The sequence below is a fragment of the Protomyctophum parallelum genome (assembly GCF_964188405.1).
Source record: "Protomyctophum parallelum genome assembly, chromosome: 4".
Taxonomy (NCBI): domain Eukaryota; kingdom Metazoa; phylum Chordata; class Actinopteri; order Myctophiformes; family Myctophidae; genus Protomyctophum; species Protomyctophum parallelum.
This window is the reverse complement of record NC_139700.1, coordinates 5,822,178-5,848,884: the sequence shown is the minus strand read 5'-3', so window position 1 is coordinate 5,848,884 and position 26,707 is coordinate 5,822,178. Positions and strand designations below refer to the sequence as shown.

Genomic DNA, 26,707 nt, shown 5'->3' with positions numbered 1-26,707 from the left:
CGGCGGCCAATTCCATATAATCTTTGGGGTCCTTGACATGAAATAGTTTGAGCACCGCTGATATAAAAACATAGGTTTTTCAGAAAAATGTGAGGATTTAGAAGACATTTTGTAGAATCAGTTCCCAGGTCCATATGGGTTTGTTTTGAACCGTGGAGATACGAGGTTTATCTCTCCGTTTTGAACCGAGGAGATACAAGGTTTATCAGCGACGCCTTGCTTCTCTCTCTGCAGATGAAAACATCCCCCCCCTACACTTCAACCCCCCCCCCCCCCCCCCCCTCCAGCCCCCCCACTGTCACTGACACACGGCCACCGATTGGCTGCCGGTGAAGCAAGGCATAAGCTGTTCCCTAGCAACAAGAGCGCTGGTTACCAATAGAAGACCATCTAAGAGGAAGGAGCTACTTTGCCAATGCACTGTTACTAAGGTGCAGCAAGAATTGGTGTGGTTGTTGTGTTATATCTAGAGCGATCAATCGCTCAATCAATCAATCAATCATTGAATCGACATATGTCTGTGTGTGTCTGTGTGTGTGTGTGTGTGTGTGTGTGTGTGTGTGTGTGTGTGTTTCTGCATATTGATATTTGGAAGCCTGGGCCATGTACATAAACTGTCCACGAGTGGCATGACAAAGAGCAAAGCCGAACAACTTGCCAAATTATTGCTCTGTTTGGGCTGTCTGTGTGGAGGAGAAGGTGTCCATGTGTATCCCTAGGTGCCCATGAACTGTAAACCCAGATTTTCGCCGGAAAAAATAATTGTAATTTGTGGACTCAAATAAATAATAGAAATGTATGGAAAAAAGTGTGTGTGTGTGTGTGTGTGTGTGTGTGTGTGTGTGTGTGATATTAATATTCAATTTACAAGTAACTATAGAAATTACAGGTTTTTAAATAAAGGTAGTGAAGTAAATGTACAATATCTGGATTCGAGATGTACAAGTGGAGTAGAAAAAGTAAAAGTATTGGACATTTTTAGCAAAGCACAAATACCTCAAAATAGTACTTAAGTGTAATGTACTTAGTCAATTTCCACCGCTGCGTATTATTGATTTTCCACCTGGTTTGACTAGCAGATGTTTGTTGTAACTACTTATCCCGGATTAGCCATCCACCAGCTGAAGACAGACGGGAAAGGATTCCATTATAACAGCATAATCCAATCCACCCGACGCCGCTTGATCATAGCGCGGAAACATGTCTTTATTTCACAAGGCTAAACCCTGTGTAGCCTCATCCGAGGATTATACAAAGCCACAATCTGGGATTTATTTTAACGAATACATTTTTTTAAATTAACTTAATATTAACCAAGCCGTATAGCAGAGTGTGTTAATGGAGGTTGGAGTCGGTCATAGCTCTACGAGAGGTTTCAAATGTCAGGTAGGAAGGAGTCTAGGACTAGAGGTGGAAGTATTCTCCAAATACACGGTTCAGTTCACATCATGTGACATCATCAGGGATGGAGCACGCGACATCTCGTGACATAATCAGGGATGGAGATCCCTGATGTCATCAATATTAAGCCCATATATGGGGATCCCTGATGTCATCAATTGGCCAGCAACTCTACATCTGACCTCAAACCTCAAACCCTTAGATCTCCATATATAGAGCTGACCTGTTCTGACATTCCATATGTTGATCCTTCCCCATCCATCCTCCCTCTTCGACGTCTCCCTTTTGACTGATCCGTGTCCATTTAAACTCTAGACGGGCCTCATCTTAGACTCGTCTCATTATAAGCACTGTGGTACAAAGATAAACAAACTGTCACAGTCTGAGTGTCTGAACCACCTGCATTCTATCCCCATGCAATCACGGCCACAGTATTTAAGTCCCAGTCTCTCTGCGATCCTTGCCAGTTTGTCTTGTGACCTTCCAAGCACCCATAAGCACTATTCAAGCCTTGCCTTTGCCCTATACTGATATCTGTATTGCTTTTTTTCTAGACCACGACTTTGCCAAGCACCTGCCGGTACTTCTGCCCTCGCTGACTGCCCATGGATTTTGACTTTTTGCATTCTACGGTTTTTGATATTTAGCCTTCCCCTTGCTTGTTTCTGAAGTTTGTGAATTAAAACCCATTTTCAGTGATTTTTTGCGTCTGTACCCTGAGTCATTTCCACCTGTGCCTGACACAAACGGTCTCTGCGATATCGTCAGGGAGGAGGCTCTGTATCATTCACTTTACGGTAGTCAGTCACTCCTATTTGATAGTCGGTTTCTGGCGGAAATGTAACTAATTCAGCAGCAGTATAACATCAGCGTTTTCGTCAGTTGATTCTTCATGTCCATATGAGTCAATTTGGGGCCGTGGCCCAGGGGCCCTTGGCTCGCAGGGGCCCTTCGGAGTCATTGGACCATGCTGTACTAGGTTTGACGCCCTGAAAAGGGCTCCTGGGGCCCTTCATTGGCCATTGATTTTGTTAAATGTAGGTCAAAAGGATGATGAGAACACGGAAAAACACAAAAATGTCGCGCGCACGCGCGCTATGGGGGGGCCCTGCAAAAATGACCGGCCCAGGGGCCCCCCGTGGGGGTTAATTCGTCCCTGCTCTCCATTCGGAGAGAGTGGACATAACGGATTGTATCTTTAACATGCGAGAAAACATTGTGTTATGTCATTGCTGATGGTATGTAGTCCACAAATCCTTTTAGTCAAATCAATGTATGGTAATGAACGCAAACTGATGTTCAGAACGAGAGCGCGCACACGCACGAGCACACACACACATGCGCACACACGCACACGCACACGCACACACACACACACACACACACACACACGAGAGAAAGAGAGAGAGAGAGAGAGAGAGAGAGAGGTTGAAAGGGGGAGGGACAAGAGATGGAGAGCCCGTTTCACCCGCGTAATAAACCCGGGACAATGCTGGGAACCGAAACACGGACACGCTGATCCGAGTCCTCCGAGTCTGAATGACATAATAATATACAGTTACATACAGTTATACAGCACAGTATGGAATGGATCCGGATGATGAGCGTCTTACCGAGTTGCCTTTGCTCTGCGTGAGACTTTGGTTCTTCTTCTGCTGCTCCGACGTTATGGGGGTGGAGGAGAGGCCGAGGTTGGACGAGCCCAACCTCTCCCCCGTGGGACCACCACCACCACCACCACCACCACCACCACCGTCCTGCTTGCTGTGCGACACAGAGTCCTTACTCCCCTCTCTCCTGCCCTCCTTGTCGCGGCTCTTATGCTTCTGTCTCTGCGCGGCGGCGGCGTGCGGGCGCCCCGCCGCGTCCCCGTGCTGTGCGTGCGCGTGGTGGTGCCTTGTCGTCTCCTCCCCGCCGTGGTGGTGGTGCCCACCCTGGGGCTTGTGGGTAGTGGAGTCCCTGGGCTGCAGCGGTTTCATCTCCATCTCGTAGTTGCTCAGCTTCTCCTCGTCCTGCTCCAGCAGGCGCCCGCCCCGGCCGGCGTGCAGCCGCCGGCGCCCCCCGGAGGACGCCCAGGGCGCCGCGCCGCCGGGCGGCAGGGACGAGCCGTCCAGCGTCCACCTGTTGTCGCCGCCCCGGGCCAGTCTGTGGACAACAAGGGTTACAGGCTAGAGTTAAACACAACACAACCAAAACTAACATTTGGGAGGCAGGGGAAAATAAAAAAATAAAGAAACTAACATTTTTTCAAATGATAACTAATAATTAACTGAATACATTTTGGTGTCTTTTGTTACGTTTTTACGACAATAGTTTTCAATCCTGCACCTGATAAATAACGCAAATATATAAAGTATAATTTAAAAAAAACTAACACTAAGAGCATTTTCATGAAAAAATAAAGAATAAAAAAGAGCAAATCCACTCTAAAACTGAATTAAGATCAATCTGTTCATTCAAAACGAACTAAAACGAAAACGAAAAATCCAAAACTATAATAACCTTGGTCTGTGATTGGACGAGCCGTGTTCTCTGGACTTGTGATTGGAGGAGCTGTGCCTGTGGTGTCCGTTGGTCCGGCCCCCGTCCGACGTCCCTCCACTCTGCAGGGCTGTCACCAATACAACATTTTTAAGTTGACCATTCATTTTGCCCACACAAATAATTGCGATTAACAAGTTAATAATTGTGTTTCTTGCGTTGAACAATTGGAACGCTACACAATTTGTAATTCCGTTTTGCCTTTAGTTTGCCGGGCTACACTGGGGACAGAACCGTACGCGGCTACGCACGGAGCTTACGCACAACCTGCCCAGGGCCTGGACAGGGCCCCAATTAGCCAATATTGGTCACACCTGATCATGCACCCCTATAGATCTCCATATATGGAGCTGGCCAGTTCTGGCATCAAGATGACGTTCTGACATCCGCATAGACTCTACATTTGGGCATGCCTGACAAAGAGCTCCATATATGGAGATACAAGGGGACAGAGACATAATAACTGGGTGGGGGGCATTCATTTCCAACTTGCATCGTTCCAAGTAGGCCAGTGCCCAATGGGCACCGCTCTAGTTGATTATAAGTGGCAGCGTACCGTTGTGCCAGTGTAGCCTGGTACAACGCATCACAAAGTATAGCTGGTAGATCTGCTGTTTAGTGTTTATGCTAAAAATGTTATCGGGACATTTTTTTTTCCAACATGGAAACGATTGACCATTAGGCAAAAGAAAAGGCCATTATAGGTGATTAATGATGTAATAATTGTGACGTGCAGGGCCTACCACTCTGCTGGTCCTCGCTCCAGCTGTCGCCGCGCAGATTCTCTTCCAGCTTCCCTCCTCCACCTCCACCTCCACCTCCACCCCCCCCTCTCCCTCCTCCTCCTCCCCCCTCCACCAGCACCTGGATCTCCGTCTGACCGCCCCCCCCTCCTCCTCCCCCCCCCGCCCTCCCCCCGAGGTCCACGGCCACCTGGCGGTGGAAGCGCGCGCTCTTGGTGCGCTGCGGCTGGGGGGCGGGGGCGGAGGAGGAGGAGGAGTGGTTGGCGGAGCGCGGGGCGGGCTGTGGCGAGGAGGAGGAGGGGCTGAGGTCGTCGTCGTCGTGGACGGGCGTGGCGTTGGCCGTGGTGTCGTTGGAGGTGGGCTCGTCCGAGCCCCCTCCCCCTCCCCCCCCCTCGCCGCCGCTCTGCAGGGCGTAGAGGTCGTCGGGGCTGTCGGCCGTGCTGCCCACGCTGCTGGACACGCCCCCTCCCTCGCACTCCACCTCGCTGGACACCTGGCGCTTCGGACGCTGCAGGTCCACACCTGGAGGGTAAGATAGAGATTGAGATAGAGATAAAGTGAGACGGGGAGTAGTAGTAGTGTGTGTGTGTGTGTGTGTGTGTGTGTGTGTGTGTGTGTGTGTGTGTGTGTGTGTCCAGAGGGCACCAAGCAAGCTACACAACGCACAAATGAGCAATATCCCCAGAGTCTCCGGAGTGGAGGGGAGGAAGAGAGAATCGATAGGACAGATTCAACAACAACCACAGTGACACAGACGCAGAGAAGCCTCCCTTTTTCTTTTTTAAGATTAGTTTTTCGCTTTTACAGTGTAGACGGACAGGAAAGGGAGGGAGGAAGAGACAGGGAAAGGTCATCACGAACGGGACTCGAACACGCGACACGCCGTCAGGCCAGAGCCTATATGTGGTATGCGCCTGGACCACTAGACCAGCGGGCGCCAGAGAAGGCTCCCTCGACTAAAATACACCAGAGTAAGTGTGGACAAGGACGGACACATGCACACCGCACAGACCAACAGTCAGGTGAGATGTAGGACGACCCTAGGTAGGAAGGACAGACAGATGGCTGTCTGTGGCTGGAAGCCTGGATGAAAGGCACAGTGATTTGCAATGACTGCCAACTGGAGAGTGTAGTGGTTGAGGGTTGAAACACTCTAGGAATGTTGGAGACCACCTGATGACCTCTCTTCCAGGCCAAGGCTTCATCCATTAGAAATAGATTATAATCGCATCGTTGATGTAGTTACAAACTGGAGCGTGGTTGACACTGACCTTTACCATCAACACACACGTGTGTGTGTGTGTGTGTGTGTGTGTGTGTGTGTGTGTGTGTGTGTGTGTGTGTGTGTGTGTGTGTGCGTGCGCGTGCAGTCACACACAAACACACATTCCAGTAACTGAAGAACACCGATTATGTTAAAAGAAGATAATGGCAGACGAGGGCACTTGTTCCTCACTCGGTCCTCACTTTTCAAGGACGGAGGTCTAGCTTTATTTTTAGGCATACAGTAGTTAGTCTACATTTAGGTTTCACTTTAGGTTTAGTAATAGTGTTGGATTCAGGTTCAGCAGTAGAATTACAACCATGTTTACATTTAGATTTGGAATCAAAGTCACCGTTAGATGTACGCTGGTGACGGTCAAGATTAGGGATGGAGATAGGGTGTGTGTGTGTGTGTGTGTGTGTGTGCGTGCGTGCGTGCTTGCCCATACCGTGCGTGCCCATACCGTTGCCCTGGTGTTGGAAGGAAGGGGAGAACTGCTTGGCGGTGACTCTGGCCATTCGACTCTCCTCCTGGGCTTTCTGCGCCGCTCCCATCGCTGCCTCCGCTTTGCCCTGAGCATGAGCCGTCCTGAGAGAGACGACACAGCAAAACACGCACAATAAAGTGTCTGGGACTATTTTTGATTGATCATTTTTTTAATGTTTTTTTGTAGCTTTAGCCTTTATTTTATATATTTTATGGAGGGGACAGACAGTATAGGCTGACAGTGTCAGGGCTGATGTCACTCCTACCTAGCGGTGACGTCATCCCACACTTTTATAAGGCATTTCGCCAGCACAAGTTCTCCGTCCGATTATCATTTCATTAATAGTCTGTTGAGAATCTAAAACTAAGCCTTGCAACTTAATAACTTAACTTGCCCATTTAGCCAAAGATATCGCCAAAGACCTAATCATCCAATTACACCGGCAGGTCAGCACTTTCCGCTCCTGTGACGAAGAAAGCCTCTACCACCCTTACAGACAGGGTCACACTGCCAGACTGGATTACCAGCCGAGGTGCCTGGACCGCCGAGCCATGGCCCAGGCCTGTCTGGAACTATTTAGCGCTAATAAGCTATCGTGTTCAATTGTACTCTTTAATAGATTTGAATATTGTCCAGTCACGGATCCATGTCAGCAGCTAAGAGTTATTCTCTCATTATGTGCCAAACATCCTGTTCAATCTGGTGGATATGTCCTTACAGTACAGTACAAAGATATGGCCAGGACCAACATCTACAGTACAGTACAGTACAGTACAGTAAAGATATGACCAGGACCAGCAGCTACAGTACAGTACGTAACACTGTGCTCTCATAGTGAGATGTGGGCCTCAACTTTTACTCGAGTACAGTACTTAAGCACAATGTCGAGGTACTTTACTGGAGAATTTCCAATATCCAATACTTTTACTTCTACTCCACTACATTTCAGAGCAAAATATTGAACTTTTACTCCACTACAATTATTTGAAAACCTTAGTGTTAGTGAATTACTTTGTAGATTTAATTTATTATTACAAAACATACATTACCCACTTCAACCCTATATAGATATCGGCCATTTGAAAATAGCCGACCAGGACCTGCATGCATGTAGATCTGCTATTTTCAAAAGATTGTTAATACATTTGAAAAGTTAAAATGGGACATTCTGTATAACGAGTACTTTTACGTTTGGTACTTTAACAACATTTGGAATGGATGTCAATACTTTTGTACGTTTACCCTTTTGTACTTTTGCTACATTTTGGATTACAGAATACCGACTTTCACTTGCAACAGAGTATTTCTACATTGCAGTATTGATACTTTTACGTGAGTAAAACATTTGAGTAATTGTTCCACCGCCGGTATTAAGTGGCGGTGAACAGGAGAACTATTATTTCCACGCTCTGCAGAAGCATGATAATATTTTTATTTTTTTAAAGATATTTTTTTGCGGCTTACGCCTTTTTATTGATTTTTGAAGGGACAGACAGTAGGCTGACAGGAAACGGGAGAGAGATGGGGGGATGACATGCAGTGAAGGCCGTGTCGGGTCCGGGAGTCGAACCCGCGGCACACTGCGACTGGATTACCAGTCCGGTGCCCAGACCGTTACGCTACGGCCTGGGCCAGCATGATAATATTAACAGCAGGGCACACTGACATCACAGCAGGCCTGCTTCACAAATGATTTTAACCTTGGACATTTAAGGTAGCATAGCGTCTCTTTTAGGTAACTGAAAACCAACAACGTTGTAACACGAAATACAAATAGATAACTAGTTCGTTTTAGTTAGTAAACAGGGCCGTGCCAATCAAATATAACAACACGCAGCTGTGCGCTCCAACGCCTGGGATTGGCCCCTGACACCGTTATCCCGTTACGCCTGACGAATCTCATTAAAATAGACATGCAACCCTGAATGAGACAAATGCATGCACGCACAAACACGCACACACAGCCAATATATGGTGACCAAAGGAATGCCATAATATAACATGTAATGTACTGTATATTTTGGAGGGAGGGCAGGGGCTCAAGAATCAGACGCTCCAGGACTTTTAAGTTATTTCTGGGGACAGTGGGGAGCAGAAAGACACTTTGTCCTTCGTTTAAAGTAGGAAGCCTCTTTTTTGAGCGGTGCCAACCACTCCCATGAGTGACCAAGTGTATGTCTGTCTGTCTCTCTGTATGTTGGTAGTACGACCGTCGACCCATTGACCCCTGCAGCTGATTGGGGTCGCATTCAGGTCACTCACACACACGCGCACACGCACACACACACACACACACACACACACACACACACACGAGTGGGCACCTGGACAACTGGGCACTAGGGACATGTGGGCATCTGGACGAGTGCGCACCTGAATTAGGATTCGTGTCCACCACAATCTATTTTTAATGCCCAGATGGTTTTGGTAAACACCCGACCTGTTACCATAATTACAACCCGCCGTGCTTAAGTCAACAACTGTGCTTGACTCCAAGGCACCGCTCAAATGAGTTGCTCTCCATCCTTTTTTTTCTGGATCAGAGACCACTCGAAAATGACACATTTCGATTTAGTTTTAGTCAAATTTTTTGTCTGATTTTAGTACACTTGGTTGCATGCTGAAAATAGCCGATCTACAAGCTCACAGCGCATCACGCTGCGGCGCGTTGTGAGCTTGTAGATCGGCCAGTGCAGCATCCGAGCGCAACCAAACATCTGTATAACCCTATCTTTCAAGTAATCCTAGTAGAGAACTAGAAATGCACTCTGTCGAACTGCCAACATGCACCATGCACACAAGTAGGCCATGTATGGCCTACTTGTGCACAAGCAGAGTGCGCCATGCGGTACGCTCACCACTGCTGGTATGCCCGCTGCTCTGAGTCCTAAAGCTCTCTGCTGTCTGTCTGGGTACGACTGCTGCTCTGAGTCCTAAAGCTCTCTGCTGTCTGTCTGGGTACGACTGCTGCTCTGAGTCCTAGAGCTCTCTGCTGTCTGTCTGGGTACGACTGCTGCTCTGAGTCCTAGAGCTCTCTGCTGTCTGTCTGGGTACGACTGCTGCTCTGAGTCCTAGAGCTCTCTGCTGTCTGTCTGGGTACGACTGCTGCTCTGAGTCCTAGAGCTCTATGCTGTCTGTCTGGGTACGACTGCTGCTCTGAGTCCTAGAGCTCTATGCTGTCTGTCTGGGTACGACTGCTGCTCTGAGTCCTAGAGCTCTCTGCTGTCTGTCTGGGTACGACTGCTGCTCTGAGTCCTAGAGCTCTCTGCTGTCTGTCTGGGTACGACTGCTGCTCTGAGTCCCTATAGAGCTCTCTGCTGTCTGGGTACGACTGCTGCTCTGAGTCCTAGAGCTCTCTACTGTCTGTCTGGGTACGACTGCTGCTCTGAGTCCTAGAGCTCTCTACTGTCTGTCTGGGTACGACTGCTGCTCTGAGTCCTAGAGCTCTATGCTGTCTGTCTGGGTACGACTGCTGCTCTGAGTCCTAGAGCTCTATGCTGTCTGTCTGGGTACGACTGCTGCTCTGAGTCCTAGAGCTCTCTGCTGTCTGTCTGGGTACGACTGCTGCTCTGAGTCCTAGAGCTCTCTGCTGTCTGTCTGGGTACGACTGCTGCTCTGAGTCCTAGAGCTCTCTGCTGTCTGTCTGGGTACGACTGCTGCTCTGAGTCCTAGAGCTCTCTGCTGCTGTCTGGGTACGACTGCTGCTCTGAGTCCTAGAGCTCTCTGCTGTCTGTCTGGGTACGACTGCTGCTCTGAGTCCTAGAGCTCTCTGCTGTCTGTCTGGGTACGACTGCTGCTCTGAGTCCCTATAGAGCTCTCTGCTGTCTGGGTACGACTGCTGCTCTGAGTCCTAGAGCTCTCTGCTATTCTAAATCCTTTAGACCCATTATTGACCTTATACCAAACTTGAAACGTACCTTAGTTACGTCACCAAGAATGGTGGTTCCTTATTGGCTGTTGGAGGACACAGACATACACTATATACATACATACCCCCTATTGACCGTATACCATTGGCCCAGTGGAGTACACCGACATACATACTGTACATACCGATCACCTTATTGGCCCAGTGGAGTACACCGACTTACATACAAACCGATACATATACCCCCTATTGACCTTAAACCAATTTTGAAACATACTTTAGTTACCTCATCGAGAATAGTGGTTCCTCATTGGCCGGTGAAATACACCGACATACATACCAAACCGGTCGCAGCACTTGCGTGCTCTGCTTGTGCAAGTAATGATGCACAATATAATCGCGTATCGGAATCGGCCACAATGATGATGCAATAATAATGTGACTGGGTTAGGCTTTGTACTCGCAGAGCAGCCAGTCTCTGCCTGTCTCTCTCTCTTTAAGAGCGTCAGCTGTTTGTGCTCGCCACTTAACATCTACATTCACCAGCAATACAAAAGTGAACTAGAAAAAGTGCCCCTCGGGGCACAGGTCTCCACCAGGGCAGGTCAGGTTGTGGCCTCCTGGTGGCGCTATAATAAGCCAATGTGAAAAGGGTGCCATTTCTTCTTACGCCTTCGATGGCAATTGGATGATTTGAGACATTTTGTTCCAAAAATGTGTTTTGCAAAAATCCCCCTGTTGGTGGCGCTATACAACAGGCCCATGTGAAAAGGGTGGGATATATTCCTCAGACTAGTAGGAGCGTCTGTGAAAGATTTCACGTAAATCGCACGCTGCGTTCATGATTTGAGGCTTTTTGTTCAAAACGGGCCAATCATGCACATTTTGAAAGCCAATGTTATAGCCAATCAGGATGGAATATGAAATATCGGACAGATCTGTCTTGAGCACATGACTATAGAGATACCGTGTAACGATTTGTGGGATTTTTGGACAAAATATGGAGGAGTAATATAAAACAATGTGTTTTTCAAAAGTCGGCCTCCTAGAGGCGCTATAACAGGCCGTTCTGGAAAGTTAGGGGCAGAGGTTCATCATTAGCGCCTAGGGAGTGTGTGTGTGCCTCTAGTAAAGTCCCTATAAAGTCCCGAAAACACACGCGCACACGCACGCTCGCACACGTGCGCACGCACTCACATACACAGGTACAGTACTGTCTAACCCAGATACAGCATAGCAGGAGGAGGGGACAGCCTCTCTCCGTCTCCCTCCCTCCCTCTCGTGGGGGTCTGTCTTTCCCTGATGTCTTCCTCCGTCCCAGAACAGGATATACAACAGGGTATTTCCTTGTGGAACACCCGGACAGGAGAAACCTTGAGGAGGTGAAACTCGCTCAGTCACAAGATATTTGCTGCTGCAGATGCTCTCTTTATAGACCTCGACCTGGGCAGCAGCAAGTGGGGCAGCGTGTACTATGTATACGTGCAAACAATGCTCCTGTTGTTGTAAATGCAGAAGCCCTGCTTCTGCATTTACAACCATCCAGGATGGACGGACGGATGCTATACTCTCAGTGCTGAGGAAAGACACCATAACGACGTGAGCTCCTGAGGTCCCGCTCTGTTCGTTTGATGTCCTCTTAAGTGTTTATTATTTTGACTATATGTTCATCGCTTAACTCTGGGGCCTGCGGTCCAAAACTGGCTCCCCAGAAATAATACCTGGCCCGTGAGATAATTTGGTATGAGGGGATAGTTTGCCCCTCCTATGCCTATAGCTTTCCGGGTTTGTGTTGTGAACACAAACATTGGCTCGTTGTTCTGCCCTTGAGCAGCTGGCATGGGGTGAAAACAGTCCTAATGTTAATGTTTAAATTGAGATATTCCTCTAATCCGGTCAGCAGAGGCGAACAGGCAGATATGATCCGGGATGGCGACAGAGGCAGAGGCTGATATCATTCCAGCCGGCGCCATAGACGTTACACACCATATTTACAGTACAAAGACATGCAATATACTGTATATAGGTACCACGTAACACAAGCTCCATATACCCATTAAGACCTGGAACGCATCTGCGTTGCTTTAGCTTTTAACCACTTTAACCATTATTTTATACTTTAGCTATAAGAATAAAAATCACACCCGTGTGAAGTGAGGGGCGCTCGTGTCATCGTACGTCATCATACATCATCTCATTCCGGCCAATCAATGTTTGCATTTACACAAACACTCAAGCTTGCCATAATTGTCAATGGCATTCAATGTTTATGTTAACACAATGTTTGTGTTTACACAAACCCTCAAAGCTGACCATATAGGAGGGGCTAGCGTCCCTCGAAAATAGTAGATACAATACAGATACAGTACAAGCTCATAGCGTGGCACTGAGTGCTATACGAGCTTGTAGATCTGCTATCTTTGAAATTTTTTGAAATTTGAATATATTATTCTTTCACAGCGAACGTTTCTAACTCAAATCTTTGCTTCTTTGATCCCTGGAACAAAATATTTAGAGATATGGGTCGGAGGACAAATAACTTCTTGGGGGTCCTTGACATGAAAGGAGCACCGCTGATATAGAAGCATACGTTGTTCAGAAAACCATTGGGGTTCAGAAGACATTAAAGAAGACGAGATGACATCAGCGGCAGTGTGATGTGGCATCTCTCAGGGAATGCATATAAGAGGCGTGGCCCGGTGACATCTTCCCCAGGTCACGTTACTGGGAGCGCTGCACCTCCCACGACATCAGACAACGTCGTCGATGTTGGTGCAAAACCGAGTTGAACGTCAACAACACCACGATGCCAGAGATCAAGCTCAGTCACGTCGTGTCTTGCAGCAGCGAGGACGCCGATCACAGCGCCGGCAACCTGCTCAGCCCCAACACCTACAGGAAATGGAAGGCAGCGAGACCCGGGGACAAACAAACCTCGGTCGTCCTGGAGTTCGAACAGGAGGAACAGGTGCACAACATAGACATCGGAAATGAGGGTTCGGCGTTCATCGAGGTGCTGGCGGGCGACTCCTCGGCCGTCAGAGACCAGGACTTTGAGGTCCTTTTGGTGACGTCGTCCTTCATGTCTCCCGCGGAGAGTCGAGACGGCACCAACGCCGACCGGGTGCGTTTCTTCGGGTCGCACCATCTGCGGAAGGGCCCGGCCCAGGAGAAGTGGGGCCGCGTTAAGATCGTGTGCAGTCAGCCTTACAATACGAGCGTCGCGTACGGAGTCGCCTTTGTGAAGTTTTATTCACCGGATAGAAATGATCCACCAGATGCATCATCATCCCCAAAGGTGACAAAGCTGAGCTGGTTTAAGGTGAGGGATGAATATCCCTGGGCAGGCCCCAGTCTGCAGGTGAAGGATGAATCTCCCTGGGCAGGCCCCAGTCTGCAGGTGAAGGATGAATCTCCCTGGGCAGGCCCCAGTCTGCAGGTGAAGGATGAATCTCCCTGGGCAGGCCCCAGACTGCAGGTGAAGGATGAATCTCCCTGGGCAGGCCCCAGACTGCAGGTGAAGGATGAATCTCCCTGGGCAGGCCCCAGACTGCAGGTGAAGGATGAATCTCCCTGGGCAGGCGCCAGACTGCAGGTGAAGGATGAATCTCCCTGGGCAGGCCCCAGTCTGCAGGTGAAGGATGAATCTCCCTGGGCAGGCCCCAGTCTGCAGCCTCATGACAGCCTTTTCTTCAACACGGACAACGTAACAAAAGACAGCCCTACTATGCTCAAAGTTTCACCTCAGAACGAGGAGCTGAGCTACGCTGCGTACGTCCTGCAGTCTAGCGGTGGCTCTCTGTCCTCGGGAATGTACTCCACCCCCAGTAGGATGTCTCCAAGGCCTCCGAGGACGTTGGAGTTCAGTAAAGATGGCCTGTCTCTACCCACTCCGTCCATGTCAAAGACCGGCACCCCCAGCCCAAGCTCTGCTAAAACCCAGACAGCTCAGCAGGCCACTGGCGAGAAGCCAGAGCCTTTAAAAGTCAGACCACAGAGGCCCGAGCAGGTGCCTCTCGACCACATCATGAAGGGGGTGGTGTTTGTCCTCAGTGGCTTCCAGAACCCGCTCCGAGGGGATCTGAGGGACAAGGCGCTGGCCATGGGAGCAAAGTTCAGTCCCGACTGGACCCCCGACTCCACACACCTCATCTGTGCCTTCACCAACACCCCCAAGTACGGCCAGGTGAAGTCAGCCGGGGGCACCATCGTGAGGAAGGAGTGGGTGATCGACTGCCATAAGAGGAAACAGAAGATCTCCTGCCGACGGTACTCGATGGACGGAGCGGAGAGCAGCTCAGAGAGCGAGTCGGATGAACGGAGCGAAGGAGAGAGACACGCCAGGTGGAATCCAACGATGCAGGAGAGGACTCCAACGCCGGCCGAGGTGGACGACGAGTATAGCGGCTCCACCACAGATGTAGACACACCTGGAGATGACGATGACTCTGCCATGGACACGGAAGAGGAGCTGAAGAGAGTCGAGCGCAGGCACGAGACCGGAAAACACGGAGTGGAAGAAGAGGATCCACGCGGGCGATCAATAGAGGAGAACACGGACGACGGGGCCGGCGTGGACTACCCCATCCCGGAGCTTCCAGACCTCCTGACGGGGAAGCATATTTTCCTTCACGGCAAGTTCCCAAACGACGAGAGACGCCTCCTCCTGCGCTACATCGTAGCGTTCGACGGAACGGTGGAGGACGACATGAACGGAAAGGTGCAGTTTGTGTTGACCAGCGAAGGGTGGCACGACTCCTTCCAGGAGGCACGGATGGAGAACGGCCATTTGTGTTTTGTCAAACCCACGTGGATCTATGAGATCAACGAACAGCAAAAGATGCTGCCCTATCAGCCATACTCTGTTGTCCCGTGAACACTACGAGCTGCAGCCTTTAACCCCATTCTGACCTGAGATCAGATTCATACGAGGTTTCCGCCGGACACACACTGGTCTGATGAACCCATTCTGACCTGAGATCAGATTCTAAAAATGTCAGTCGTTCTTCGATTTTTCAAAAAATAGCAGACCTACAAGCTCGTATCGCGCCACTCGGTGGCGCGATATGAGCTTGTAGATCTGCTATTTTTCAATAGCTAAAGCATAACATGATGCCGACACCATACTATACTATTTCCATGGGTGTTTATTCATGTATTTCCAATTCCCATGCAATTGAATTACTCAGTTGAAGCAATAAAGGTACTGAGGATAAAGAAATATGTCAATCTACAATAAGTTAGGCGATCTACAAGCTCATGTGTGATGTGTTGTGATCCGGTAGACGGATGTTTTTTAATCACCCCCCCCCCAAAAAAAAATCATCACACTTGTGTGAAGTGAGGGGCTCCTTTTATCACAATGTATGTGTCATTGAAGTTCCCTAAAAAGTCCATAGACTTGGCTGCCACATGACGTCACGGTGGAACACGCAAAGCGAGGCTTTGGAGGGGCTAGCGCCCCGTAAAAATGAAAATTATTTTTCGAGGGGCGCCAGCCCCTCCAATGCCCAGCTTTGTGTGTTTGTGTGTGTACCCCATAGCGACGATTTGATTGGCCGAGCATGGAACGTGAGGGCAGAAAAGTGATGGGCCAGAGTGTGATGATGTACGATGATAAGAGCGTCCCTCACTTCACACAAGTGTGATATTTGGAATATATTGGGTATATTTTTGAAACAGCAAATCTTGTATGGAGGTCCACAGCCAAATTTAAAAAAAATCACACTTTTGTGAAGTTAGGGGCGCCACATAACGTCGGGGGTCATGCTGAAAACAGGTGTCAATTGTCTACACTGGCTGAAAAACAGGGGTTACAAAAATCATGGGATAAAGAAGTGTGTGTGTGTGGAGATCTGTTTTTTTGTCATCGTACAAGGTGTGAGCAGGCTGTGTGAGTCAACAAGCGGGTGATTGCACGGAAGCAGTTTTCACATCACAAGGTTGCGGCTGCATGAATGAGAGGCAGAGAGTGTGAGAGCTAGCTGTGGGAAGTGTGTGAGAAGAATGTGGTACATATATGTGAGATATCATCATTACTCCTCATCTGCACAGCCGCGCGCACAGCCACACACGCACACACACACGCACACACACAGAGTGGTGTTACTGTAACTGTATTGCGAGGCTGGCAGAGTGCAGATGGGAGCAAAGAGATACGGAGAGGCAGAGAGAAAATCAATAGGAATCGACATGAAACACTGCATCAAGAATGTTACTGCGCGCACACACACACACACACACACACACACACACACACACACACACACACACACACACACACACACACACACACACACACACACACACACACACACACACACACACACACACACACACACACACACACACACACACACACACACAGAGCTGTAATAGAGCTGCTGCTCAGTCATTTCCATGGCCACATTTCCCCTGCCTGCCCGGGGAATTGAACCAGCAACCTTCCATCCACAAGCCCTTTAACGGCTTCTTGTTCTGTTCTCTCTGAGGGCTTCTCCGTCTCTGTGCATTATGAACACACTCGCGAACCACATCGACATAGAACGTACAAACACACTTCTAAACGCACCTCAATTCACCTCGCTTCACATAAATGTTTAATGTCGATGAAAATGACAGAATCAAAGACAGACTGACAGTCGGACAGACACGCACCGATAAGACGCGCAGATGGAAAACTGCAGAGAATGAGGATGGTAGAGCATGAAGACAAAGAAGAAAGAAAATACACAAGATGGGACAGGTAAAACAAGACAAGTAGACAGACAGGCAGACAGACAAGTAAACAGAGAAGGTAATAGAAGCTGTGTAGGAACAAGTGCACACTGTATAGCACAGAGTTTAACGGACCCTATACATGCCATTGTTCACGGATACATAAAGATCCACAATATTCCGATTAATGGCTTTAGTTTTGGATTTTGCGTTTTGTTTTTAATGATTTCCAAAGTCATTAGAGTGGGCTCCTGTGCTGATAAGAGCTTCCCGGTGCGATCCCCGGCCTCTCCTCTCCTGTCCTCGCTGCATGTCACAAGTGTCCTTGAGTAAGAAACGTAACCCCCAGCTGCTCCTGTGCTGCAGAGCTTCCTCTGGTATCTGTTCTACACTGCAGTGCTTTGGAGAAAAGCACTATTGGGCTGCAACAGTTAATCGAACTAATCTATTACAAATGTTTGTGTTTTTATGATTTCATTTAATTGTTTTTTTGCTGGTGAAAAATCACAACAGTGCTATCTGATATGAAATGTTGTTGTTGGCACATCATATAAACACCATAACTGTGTCATCAACTAATTTACTGCCGACTGTCTTTGATGGCTTTTTTCCCCCAATGGCTTTCACTGCCGAGAAAGCTTTTGATGACTTTTGGTTAGCTCCTGGTTGCTAAAGGTATCACTAAACAGGCAATGGACTGCAAACAAGATGAAGGAGACTTCAATGATAGCTGTATTTTTAAAACCCTGTATGGAAGACTATCAGTCTTCCATATTATTATATGTTCCAGGGCTTCTGGAGAAGGTTCAGTTGCTGCCACCTCAGATAGTCCTCAGCTACAGTATGAGCACTAAGTTATTAAACATATGGGGCATTTCTTAGTGTCCCAATTCTCAGTAATTACTTGCGCAAGCAGAGCGCGCAAGTAATAGTTTCGCCCGGGACTCGTATGCACCGTCCCAGCCAACCCGCCACTTTTGATGCGTATGCACCGTCCCAGCAAATTGTGCCTGATTTGCTGGGACCAGATTACATGGTGTGTATATGTATAACTAGCTCTCAATGATGACGTAAGAAATATGTGGATTAAAGGACCCAATGCCAGAGTGTAATTGGTTTTCGATGGTGACGTAATGACGATATGTTTTAGTGTTGGGAGGATTAAAGGTAATGCTCCTGTGTATACATGACATGTAATCTGTTCACCACTGCCGTATCAGGCACAATTTGCTAGGACGGTGCATACGCAATTACGCATCAAAAGTGGCGGGTTGGCTGGGACGGCGCAAAGTAACCACAGAATACCACTAATCAACTTACAAATTACATATACATAGTATATGTATAACTAGCTCTCAATGATGACGTAACAAATATGTGGATTAAAGGACCAAATGCCAGAGTGTAATTGGTTTTCGATGGTGACGTAATGACGATATGTTTTTTACACCTAATAATTAGAAGTTTCAAACGTTCCTTCACAGAGATACTGAGATTTGACAGTTTATAGCGGTCGAAAGTACTTGCGCGCTCTGCTTGCGCACTAGTTGGCCATTCATGGCCTACTAGTGTGCAACAAGCAAGTATGCACTCGACAGAGTGCAGTTCTAGTTACTTCTGTAATTTTTAACCTTTTCTGTATCAGGGCCCAGTTGAAAATAATGAAAATATTGGCGGCCCTCCCCCCCCCTCTCTCTCTCATTAGCAGGCAACAGTGCAGCACTATCTCTCTGTTTCTGGCACAACAGCGCCACTTTTGCCCCTACTGGTACTCATAGTCACATAGTCACACAGTCACATAGGTAGGTTAACACGGACATTGCTGTTCCTTGGAGTGGTTGCACCACTCAAACAATACCTTACTACACCCACTGATGACATATGATGATGATATATAATATTAATATTAAGCCTAATCAAACCCATCTCGCAACTATAGGCCGTAGTTAGGCCTACTCTTCCATTTTCTATATGGACACAAAAATATAAAAAAGCCTGAGACCAAGTTCCATGTGCTGCGGTGTAGATTGTACTTTGTTTGATTCACAAAAATAGGACGCTCATACTGGAACGGGCAACAACAAATTAGATTTTTCTGTGCAATTCGATATTTATCCCAACCGTATAATTCATTCACATTATTGCTCTTATCTCAGAGAAGCAGGGTCTGGGAGACGGAGGAGCTACTGGGAGCTCGGCTTCCCACAAAGTTGGTTTGAAGCTATAAAGAAGAGAAAAGAAGGCGGCCTTGTCTACGAAGCAAAAACTTTACCTTGAAAAAAGTACACACCGAACTTTACGACGTGTGATGAATTTCATTAATGTATTTTTCAACCATAAAGGTCCTTTAGGCTGCACTGAACACTGTCATTGAACTATTTATAAAAAACACACACACACACACACACACACACACACACACACACACACACACACACACACACACACACACACACACACACACACACACACACACACACACACACACACACACACACACACACACACACACACACACACACACACACACAAAGTAGTTGATTACCAGTATACACGTATATGGAGTCTCTGGACAAGTTTGCTCGGTCTGGAGTCACCTATACATTTTATTGATCTGCTCTAGAGTCAGCTGCTGCTGATCCTCCATCAATAATGGCATCAACAGTATCCCTGACCCTTCACTCAATCACCACGCAGCATTCGCCCCTTCAGTCAGTCAGTCAGCCAGCCAGCCAGTCAGTCAGTCATTCAAAGCAAATCAATGATGTATCTTATTAGTTGATAAACGTAATGCCCTGAAATTGGGATACAAGTTTCTCTTTGCTAAAATGGGTCAATTATTATGGTGAAGGGGAGTGTCACTTTAAAACACTTCTGGGGTCATTTTCATACTTAAGTACTTAATGTACCTTCCACCAGTGAAGAAGAAGGCCAGGAGGACACTATGTGCTCGTAGTTGGAAGTCAATGAACAGAGTTCATAATGAATGACCGGCCGTCTCATCTCACTTCCATTCAGCAGAACAGCTCATTTACATCGCCGGAGGGATAGGACGCCCCAGAGAGGGAGGCTCCCTTTCGCGTACCGCTTTAACCCGTCCCATAACCTCCTTAACCTCAATTTAACCCCAACCTTAATCCTAGTCTTAATCTCCCATCGATTTAAGCCATTATGCAATGCAACCAACTCTCCACGAGCAACTATAGGGATATCCTTCTCTCGACGATGATGCGTGCGCGACGAGAGCAGTAGCCAACGAGTTATAATAACGTGAATAGATAACTATGGTTCAATGTGACAAGACAAAAGGATTGGACAGAGGTTACGGTGTTTGTAGTACGTATATCATATCAGCCGATAAGGCCCAAATAAAGTATAGTCTGTTGTACAGTATAGGTATGGATATTTGTCTTAAAGGTTTGTCATCATGCCCAGTGACCCACCCCCTAATTCATCAGAAGTTGGGCATTATCATAATATATAGAATATAGCACAGCCCTACAGTGAGGTCTATAGGAGGGTGCCCATACCCCTACACACACACGCGCGCACACGCGCACGCAGGCACACACACACACAAACACGCACACACAACACACAACACACAGTTTAGTCACGTTACCTGGACAGCGCGATCTCGGCCTTCTGCCGGGAGATCTCGGCGGCCTTCTGCGCTCCCTCCACGGCGCGGTCCACCTTCTCGCGGATCTTGGAGGCCCGCAGCGGGATGAGGTTCTTCCGCTTGCCGCTGACCAGCGCGTTCTGCTTGTACTTGCCCTCCTCCTTGGTGCCATCGGGGAAGGCCGTGCAGCCGTAGCCGTGGCGCTTGTTGGCGAGCCACTCGCCCTCGTACTGGAGGCCGTCGGAGCGCCGCGAGGCGCCGTAGCCCGTGCGCTTGTCGTTCTTCCACTCGCCCATGTACGTCTCCGTGGCCGTGGCGTCCACGTCGTCCTCGCCCGCCCCCCCCGCCATGAGGTCGGCGCCGTCGGCGTCTCCGAGGCTGCCGAGGAGGAGGAGGAGGGAGGTTTCATTACGGTTACTTCATGTTAAAACCCATTTTGGGGCGGAATTGGTGTTAGCAGTATGCTATGCTTTAGCTATTGGAAAAATAGCAGACCTACAAGCTCGTAGCGCGCCACCGAGTGGCGCGCTACGAGCTTGTAGGTCTGCTATTTTTTGAAAAATCGAAGAACGACTGAAACAGAAACATAGCTTTTTCAGAAGACTGTCAGGATGTAGGAGACATTTATAGAATCTGATCTCAGGTCAAAATGGGTTCAATCATTCATTGGTCTGCCTCGGTCAGAGTCAGGGGGATTCATTTCAACAGTAGATAAAGAAAAAACAAATAAAACAATATGTATATAGCTGGCTCATGTCTGTAGCACTAAAGTGTTATGTCTTCTGAGATAAATGTAATATTAAAGGGATATTTCACTTAAAAAAAAAAAACCTTTTGGTCATTTTATCGTCTACTCGGGCTTCTGTGAACACCCCCAGACAGTCTTTAAGTTGCTCCATTCATTCAGTATTTAGATATTCATTTTAGCTACCCCCGGGTCCACCACGTGATTATGAATCCCACCGCAGTTCCAGGAAAGCCCCGCTGTGATTGGCCAGTAGTCGCTGTGATTGACAGTTCTCGTCTTTGCAACTATGCCTAAAGTTACCCTAACCCTAAACTAAACCCAACCTCAGTAAAACTATACCTAAGCCTAACCCTATAACCTCAGTAAAACTATACCTAAACCTAACCCTATAACCTCAGTAAAACTATACCTAAGCCTAACCCTATAACCTCAGTAAAACTATACCTAAACCTAACCCTATAACCTCAGTAAAACTATACCTAAACCTAACCCTAAAACCTCAGTAAAACTATACCTAAGCCTAACCCTATAACCTCAGTAAAACTATACCTAAACCTAACCCTATAACCTCAGTAAAACTATACCTAAGCCTAACCCTATAACCTCAGTAAAACTATACCTAAGCCTAACCCTATAACCTCAGTAAAACTAACCCTGCCCAATCAGACACATGGTAAGGCGGGTCTATCCCAGAACATTGGTGGGATTCATAATCACGCTTGTCGCAGTGACACGGTCTTTGCACATTAATTGTCACAATCCAATTACCATTCCAATTATTTATTAGAATGCCCGGCACTTAACCGGCAGGCATGGCTACCTACTTATAAGCTCCTTATCTTCCAATCAGTGTATCAGCAGATGAGAGATGAGGCCATATTCATCTAAGTCACCCCACAACCTCTAGCATTCACTCTGCTCTCCTCTACCTTCAATACATCTGCTATAGTCCCTTATTCCATTGTCTTCCGCACTCTATAGACCATCGGTTCTCAAATGGGGTCCGGGGACCCCCAGGGGTCCTTGAGGGAGTTCCAGGGGGTCCCCAGCTAAATTATCGATAGTTAGGAACCAAATGGACCCTTATGGGTCTGGAAATCAGAGAGTGTACAAATGGAACCAAATGGACCCGAACAGGTCCATTTGGTTCCATTATAAATTATTGAATGGGGGTCCGAGGCCTAATGCACATGTCACACTGGGGGTCCTTGAAATTAAAATGGTTGAGCATCACTGCTAGAGCCGTGAAAACCTTCCCTTATGCTCCCTGGCATAATGGCATATTATGGTTTCAAATGGGGGTCCGCTGCCAAATAAATGTCGATTTGGGGGTCCTTGACATGAATATGTTTGGGAAGATAACTTTGCGTCACCAGACTTTCCAACTTGGAGGAAAGCCTGGTCTGTGTTACTAAATCCCCTGTGTGAACCATAGACTGTAAAAACAATATGGACAAAGCGTTCTCCGGGTCTGATATGGACGTAAGATGAAGCCTGTCAGTCCTTGAATTGAATTATAAATCGCCATCTTTCTAGATCCGTTTGGGACCAGCTGGCCATTGACTGGCCCAGACAACGAGGCGGGACTTCCCCCCTTCTTCTTCGTTGGCTTTTATTTTGACTCGAGCGGCAGGGTGAATCCCGATCATAGACTGTAAAGGTAGCCACGCCCCTCAGAACATACTCGAATTTATGGTCATTTTTTTTAAATAAATGGGACCATCATTTTCCAAAAAGAATATTATGACATAAGAAATGAGACTTTAAACTAGTGACTGGAAGCAGAAAGTAGTAGAAGTTGGGCCCAAATACATGGACCTCTATGGAGCTATGGGGTTTTTTGGGCCCAATGACAGCGCCACAACAGGCCATTATATGAACTTTCAGGAAGTCAGGATTTCCTACTGGCTTCAGACACTATTGGCTTCACCTTCACTGCCCCCCAGAGGTTTTAAATTAAAACCTCTGCGTCACTTTGTTTTGGTCCCCACTCTCATAGAGTGATGGACCTGTTTGTTTTTAGTCTCGCCTGCAGTCGCTGCAAGTTGGAATGAAATATGGAAATGCCAAACAAACTATTCCAAGAATAGAAGTACTTGAAGAAACTTGCCGGATTCATACGCCACATCAAGGTTTTATTGGGTAGGCCATAAAATTATGATGCGGGGAATTATTTTGGGTAATTCTGATGACTACAAACCAGACTACAACATGACAGTGAGTAATCATCCGCTCCCGATTTGCATACAAGCTCACAACGCTGCACCTTGCAAATGACCCCATTAACTTGAACAATGGGCTCTCTGGAGGTGTGAAGTTCACTGCCGTGGGGGTGAGAGGGTTTTGAAGTATGTCTAATTTCATATTTAGAAAATGTTTCAGATACAGTAGGGACTTAGCTCCCCCCTAAACCCCCCAAACAAGCCCAATTGACCATATGCACAGCACACCGCATCCATCTTGCCAGCAAGGTGCTAACTAGGTGCAACTTCCCATAGACAGCCCATTCATCAAACAGAAAAGTCCTATCTAATTGTATTAAACAACGTCAAACTCACGAACATTGCAGCTGTACGGAAAGCTTGAATTATCCTCTTTCAATCTGTAAAGTTTTTGTTTAATAAAAATCCACCGTAGAAATGTTATGAGCTACTTCCGTGTAGATTATTATTTTTCTAAGCGTCAAGAGTTTGGGAGTGCTCGTTGGATATCACTCAACAGACCTGCGTACCACCTGTTTTGAATTTGCACATAACGCAGGACGCAGTAGTTGAGCTTCACTACTACTCCAAACTCCAATACTTTCTTGACAGGAAGTAGCTCATAACAAGTCTACAGTGGATTTTTAAGAAACAAACACTTTGCAGATATAATTCAGGCTCTTTGCACAGCTGCAATGTTGGTGAGTTTTAATACAATTAGATAGGATAGGACTTTTCTGTTTGGATGAATGGGCTGTCAAAGGGAAGTTGCACCTAGTTAGCACCTTGCTGGCAAGATGGCCACGGCCACGGATGGCCACGGCCTCCTCACCCTGCTCCCCTCTGGGAGACGGTTGCGGCTGCTGAACACTAAAAAAGTCCGCCACAGACTGAGCTTCTTCCCCTCAGCCGCCAGGCTGCTAAATGACTCTGGTTTCCCTCCCACCCCTGCCCCCTAGGGAGTGTCACCAGACATGTTTTTTGCACTATTCCATAAACTCTGCACTTTATATTTATAATTCCTGCACGGTGTTGTTTTTGTGTTGTTGTCGTTTTTTCGTTATATGTGAAAAAAGGAAAAAGAAATGCACACATGTCAATGTCAAAGCAAATTCCTATGTGTTTTACACAATGGCTAATAAAGGTATCTGAATCTGAATCATAAGGTCAATTGACTTACTTCTATGTAAACCAAGATGCATTATAGCCCCCCCCTCTAAATAGCAAGCACCTCCATATAAGGCTGTCCCCGAACATTCAGGGTTCGAACCTTCGCTCGTTAGGGTTGGCACTCGAATCTTAATTAATGGGCTTGAACCATTTGTTTTTTTTGTTTTTTGTTTTTCCCTTTTTCTTAACTCGAAAATATTTCTCGGCGAGAATGCGATATGCATAATAAGAGTACTATGTTCATGTTGTGTTTACATGTTACATGTTTAGATGTTATTAATAATCAGGGGGGCACACAACCGATGCCCCAGTGCGCATACGTCGTCAAAATGTTTTCTGCGCGGTAGATCAAAGGCATGCAAGGCGCATTTGCGCACCAATAGCTGAGACCGTTATGTAGAGAAATCTGACAGGCATTCAAAAGGAACTCAACTCATGTGATGTTAAATGTCCTGTAAGTAGACTTAGAAATAAAACTACAGTGTTGACTAATCATTACATGTGGCTCTTATTTTGAAGAGGAAGTTATGCACGGGAAGTCCGTTTCAGTTGTAAACAAAGCTACTATGACACTTTCCCAAAGTTTAGTATTTTCTCACCTGATGGTGGAGTTGATGTCGGAGGCGGCGGAGGACACGGTGCTCATGCCCGCCTCGCTCCTGAAGGAGCTCTGCTTGGACCTCTGGGAGGCCAGAGAGCTCCTGGACTCGGACTTCCTGAGCTTGAGGCCCGACAGGATGGAGCGGCGGAACAGGCCCTTCCTCTTCCCCCCCTTCAGCTCCGCCTCGCTGTGGGCCGTCAGCACGAAGCCGCCGCGGGACACCGCGGGGCTGCTGCCCGCGCTGCCCGAGCTGCAACAGGTTAGCATGGTTAGCATGGTTGGACACCGCGGGGCTGCTGCCCGCGCTGCCCGAGCTGCAACAGGTTAGCATGGTTAGCATGGTTGGACACCGCGGGGCTGCTGCCCGCGCTGCCCGAGCTGCAACAGGTTAGCATGGTTAGCATGGTTGGACACCGCGGGGCTGCTGCCCGCGCTGCAACACGGACAACACGAACACAAACAAAATGGAACCCCTTTTGGTGTTTTAACCGTGTTTTTAAACTTTAGCTATTGAAAAATAAAGGTCTACAAGCTCATAGCGCGGCACCGAGTGCCGCGCTACAAGCTTGTAGATCTGCTATTTAAAAAAAATCGGGAATATGTGGCGCAAATCTTTGAATATAAATTCTTTCAGAGCAAACGTTTTTAACTCAAATCTTTGCTTCTGGGGGGGGGGGATCCCTGGAACAACATATTTTCAGATGGGAGTCCGCGGCCAAACGCAGATAATTCTCATCTGGAAAAAGGTTGAGCACCACTGACATAGATAGGAATAGGTTTTCCAGAAAACTGTTAGGATTTAGAAGCAGTTTTTTTTTATCGGCCTCAGGTCTAAATGGGTTAACGAGTTAACGGAACAAAATATTTCCGTTTACTGAAATACATAAAACTAGAATTTAATAAAAGCAACAAAAAAAAATAACTAACTGAAACAGTTTTTGGTGTTTACAAAACTAAAACAAACTGAAATGATAGACCAAATGCTTTTTTTTTTTACTCTGGCCCTTTTCAATCCTGCACCCGATTTATAAAAGGGACAATACAAGTAACACTAAAAAAAAAAAAGACTTGGCATTATCAAAATAAAAAATATATATAAAAAATCTAGTAGCAAATCAGCTCAAGAAACTAACTAAAACCAACTAAAAAAAAGAAAGAAAAAGAATACGAATGAAAAACGAAAGACCTCACAGATACTCAAGTCAGGCAGCCATACTGTATGTACATCAAATGTTACATAAACAGCATGAGAGCACACACAATATCACTCGACAACAAGGCAGAAGTTCAGCGATCACGGAAGTGCTGAACCTGAGTAGTTTGCTACCATTGTTCTCAGACCCA

At 47.3% G+C, this 26,707-nt stretch overlaps 2 protein-coding genes across 2 annotated transcripts in view; one reads left to right on the top strand and one right to left on the bottom strand.

The window, feature by feature from the left end:
• The window catches only part of jph3b (junctophilin 3b), a gene marked incomplete at its 5' end in the record, with an annotated part of 48,214 nt that overhangs the window by 4,655 nt on the left and 16,852 nt on the right, over positions 1–26,707 (bottom strand). The window contains 6 exons of the mRNA XM_083764112.1: positions 3,015–3,546; positions 3,904–4,012; positions 4,686–5,207; positions 6,413–6,537; positions 20,644–21,021; positions 25,362–25,613. Of these exons, the coding sequence (XP_083620238.1) occupies positions 3,015–3,546; positions 3,904–4,012; positions 4,686–5,207; positions 6,413–6,537; positions 20,644–21,021; positions 25,362–25,613 (1,918 nt within the window). The remainder of the gene's footprint in view (positions 1–3,014; positions 3,547–3,903; positions 4,013–4,685; positions 5,208–6,412; positions 6,538–20,643; positions 21,022–25,361; positions 25,614–26,707) is intronic.
• Positions 13,111–15,180, top strand: LOC310857968 (DNA repair protein XRCC1-like; the record flags this gene model as incomplete). Its single annotated transcript, XM_083764013.1, has 2 exons — positions 13,111–13,626; positions 13,939–15,180. 2 exons carry the CDS (start codon positions 13,111–13,113, stop codon positions 15,178–15,180), a joined length of 1,758 nt encoding a protein of 585 aa, XP_083620139.1.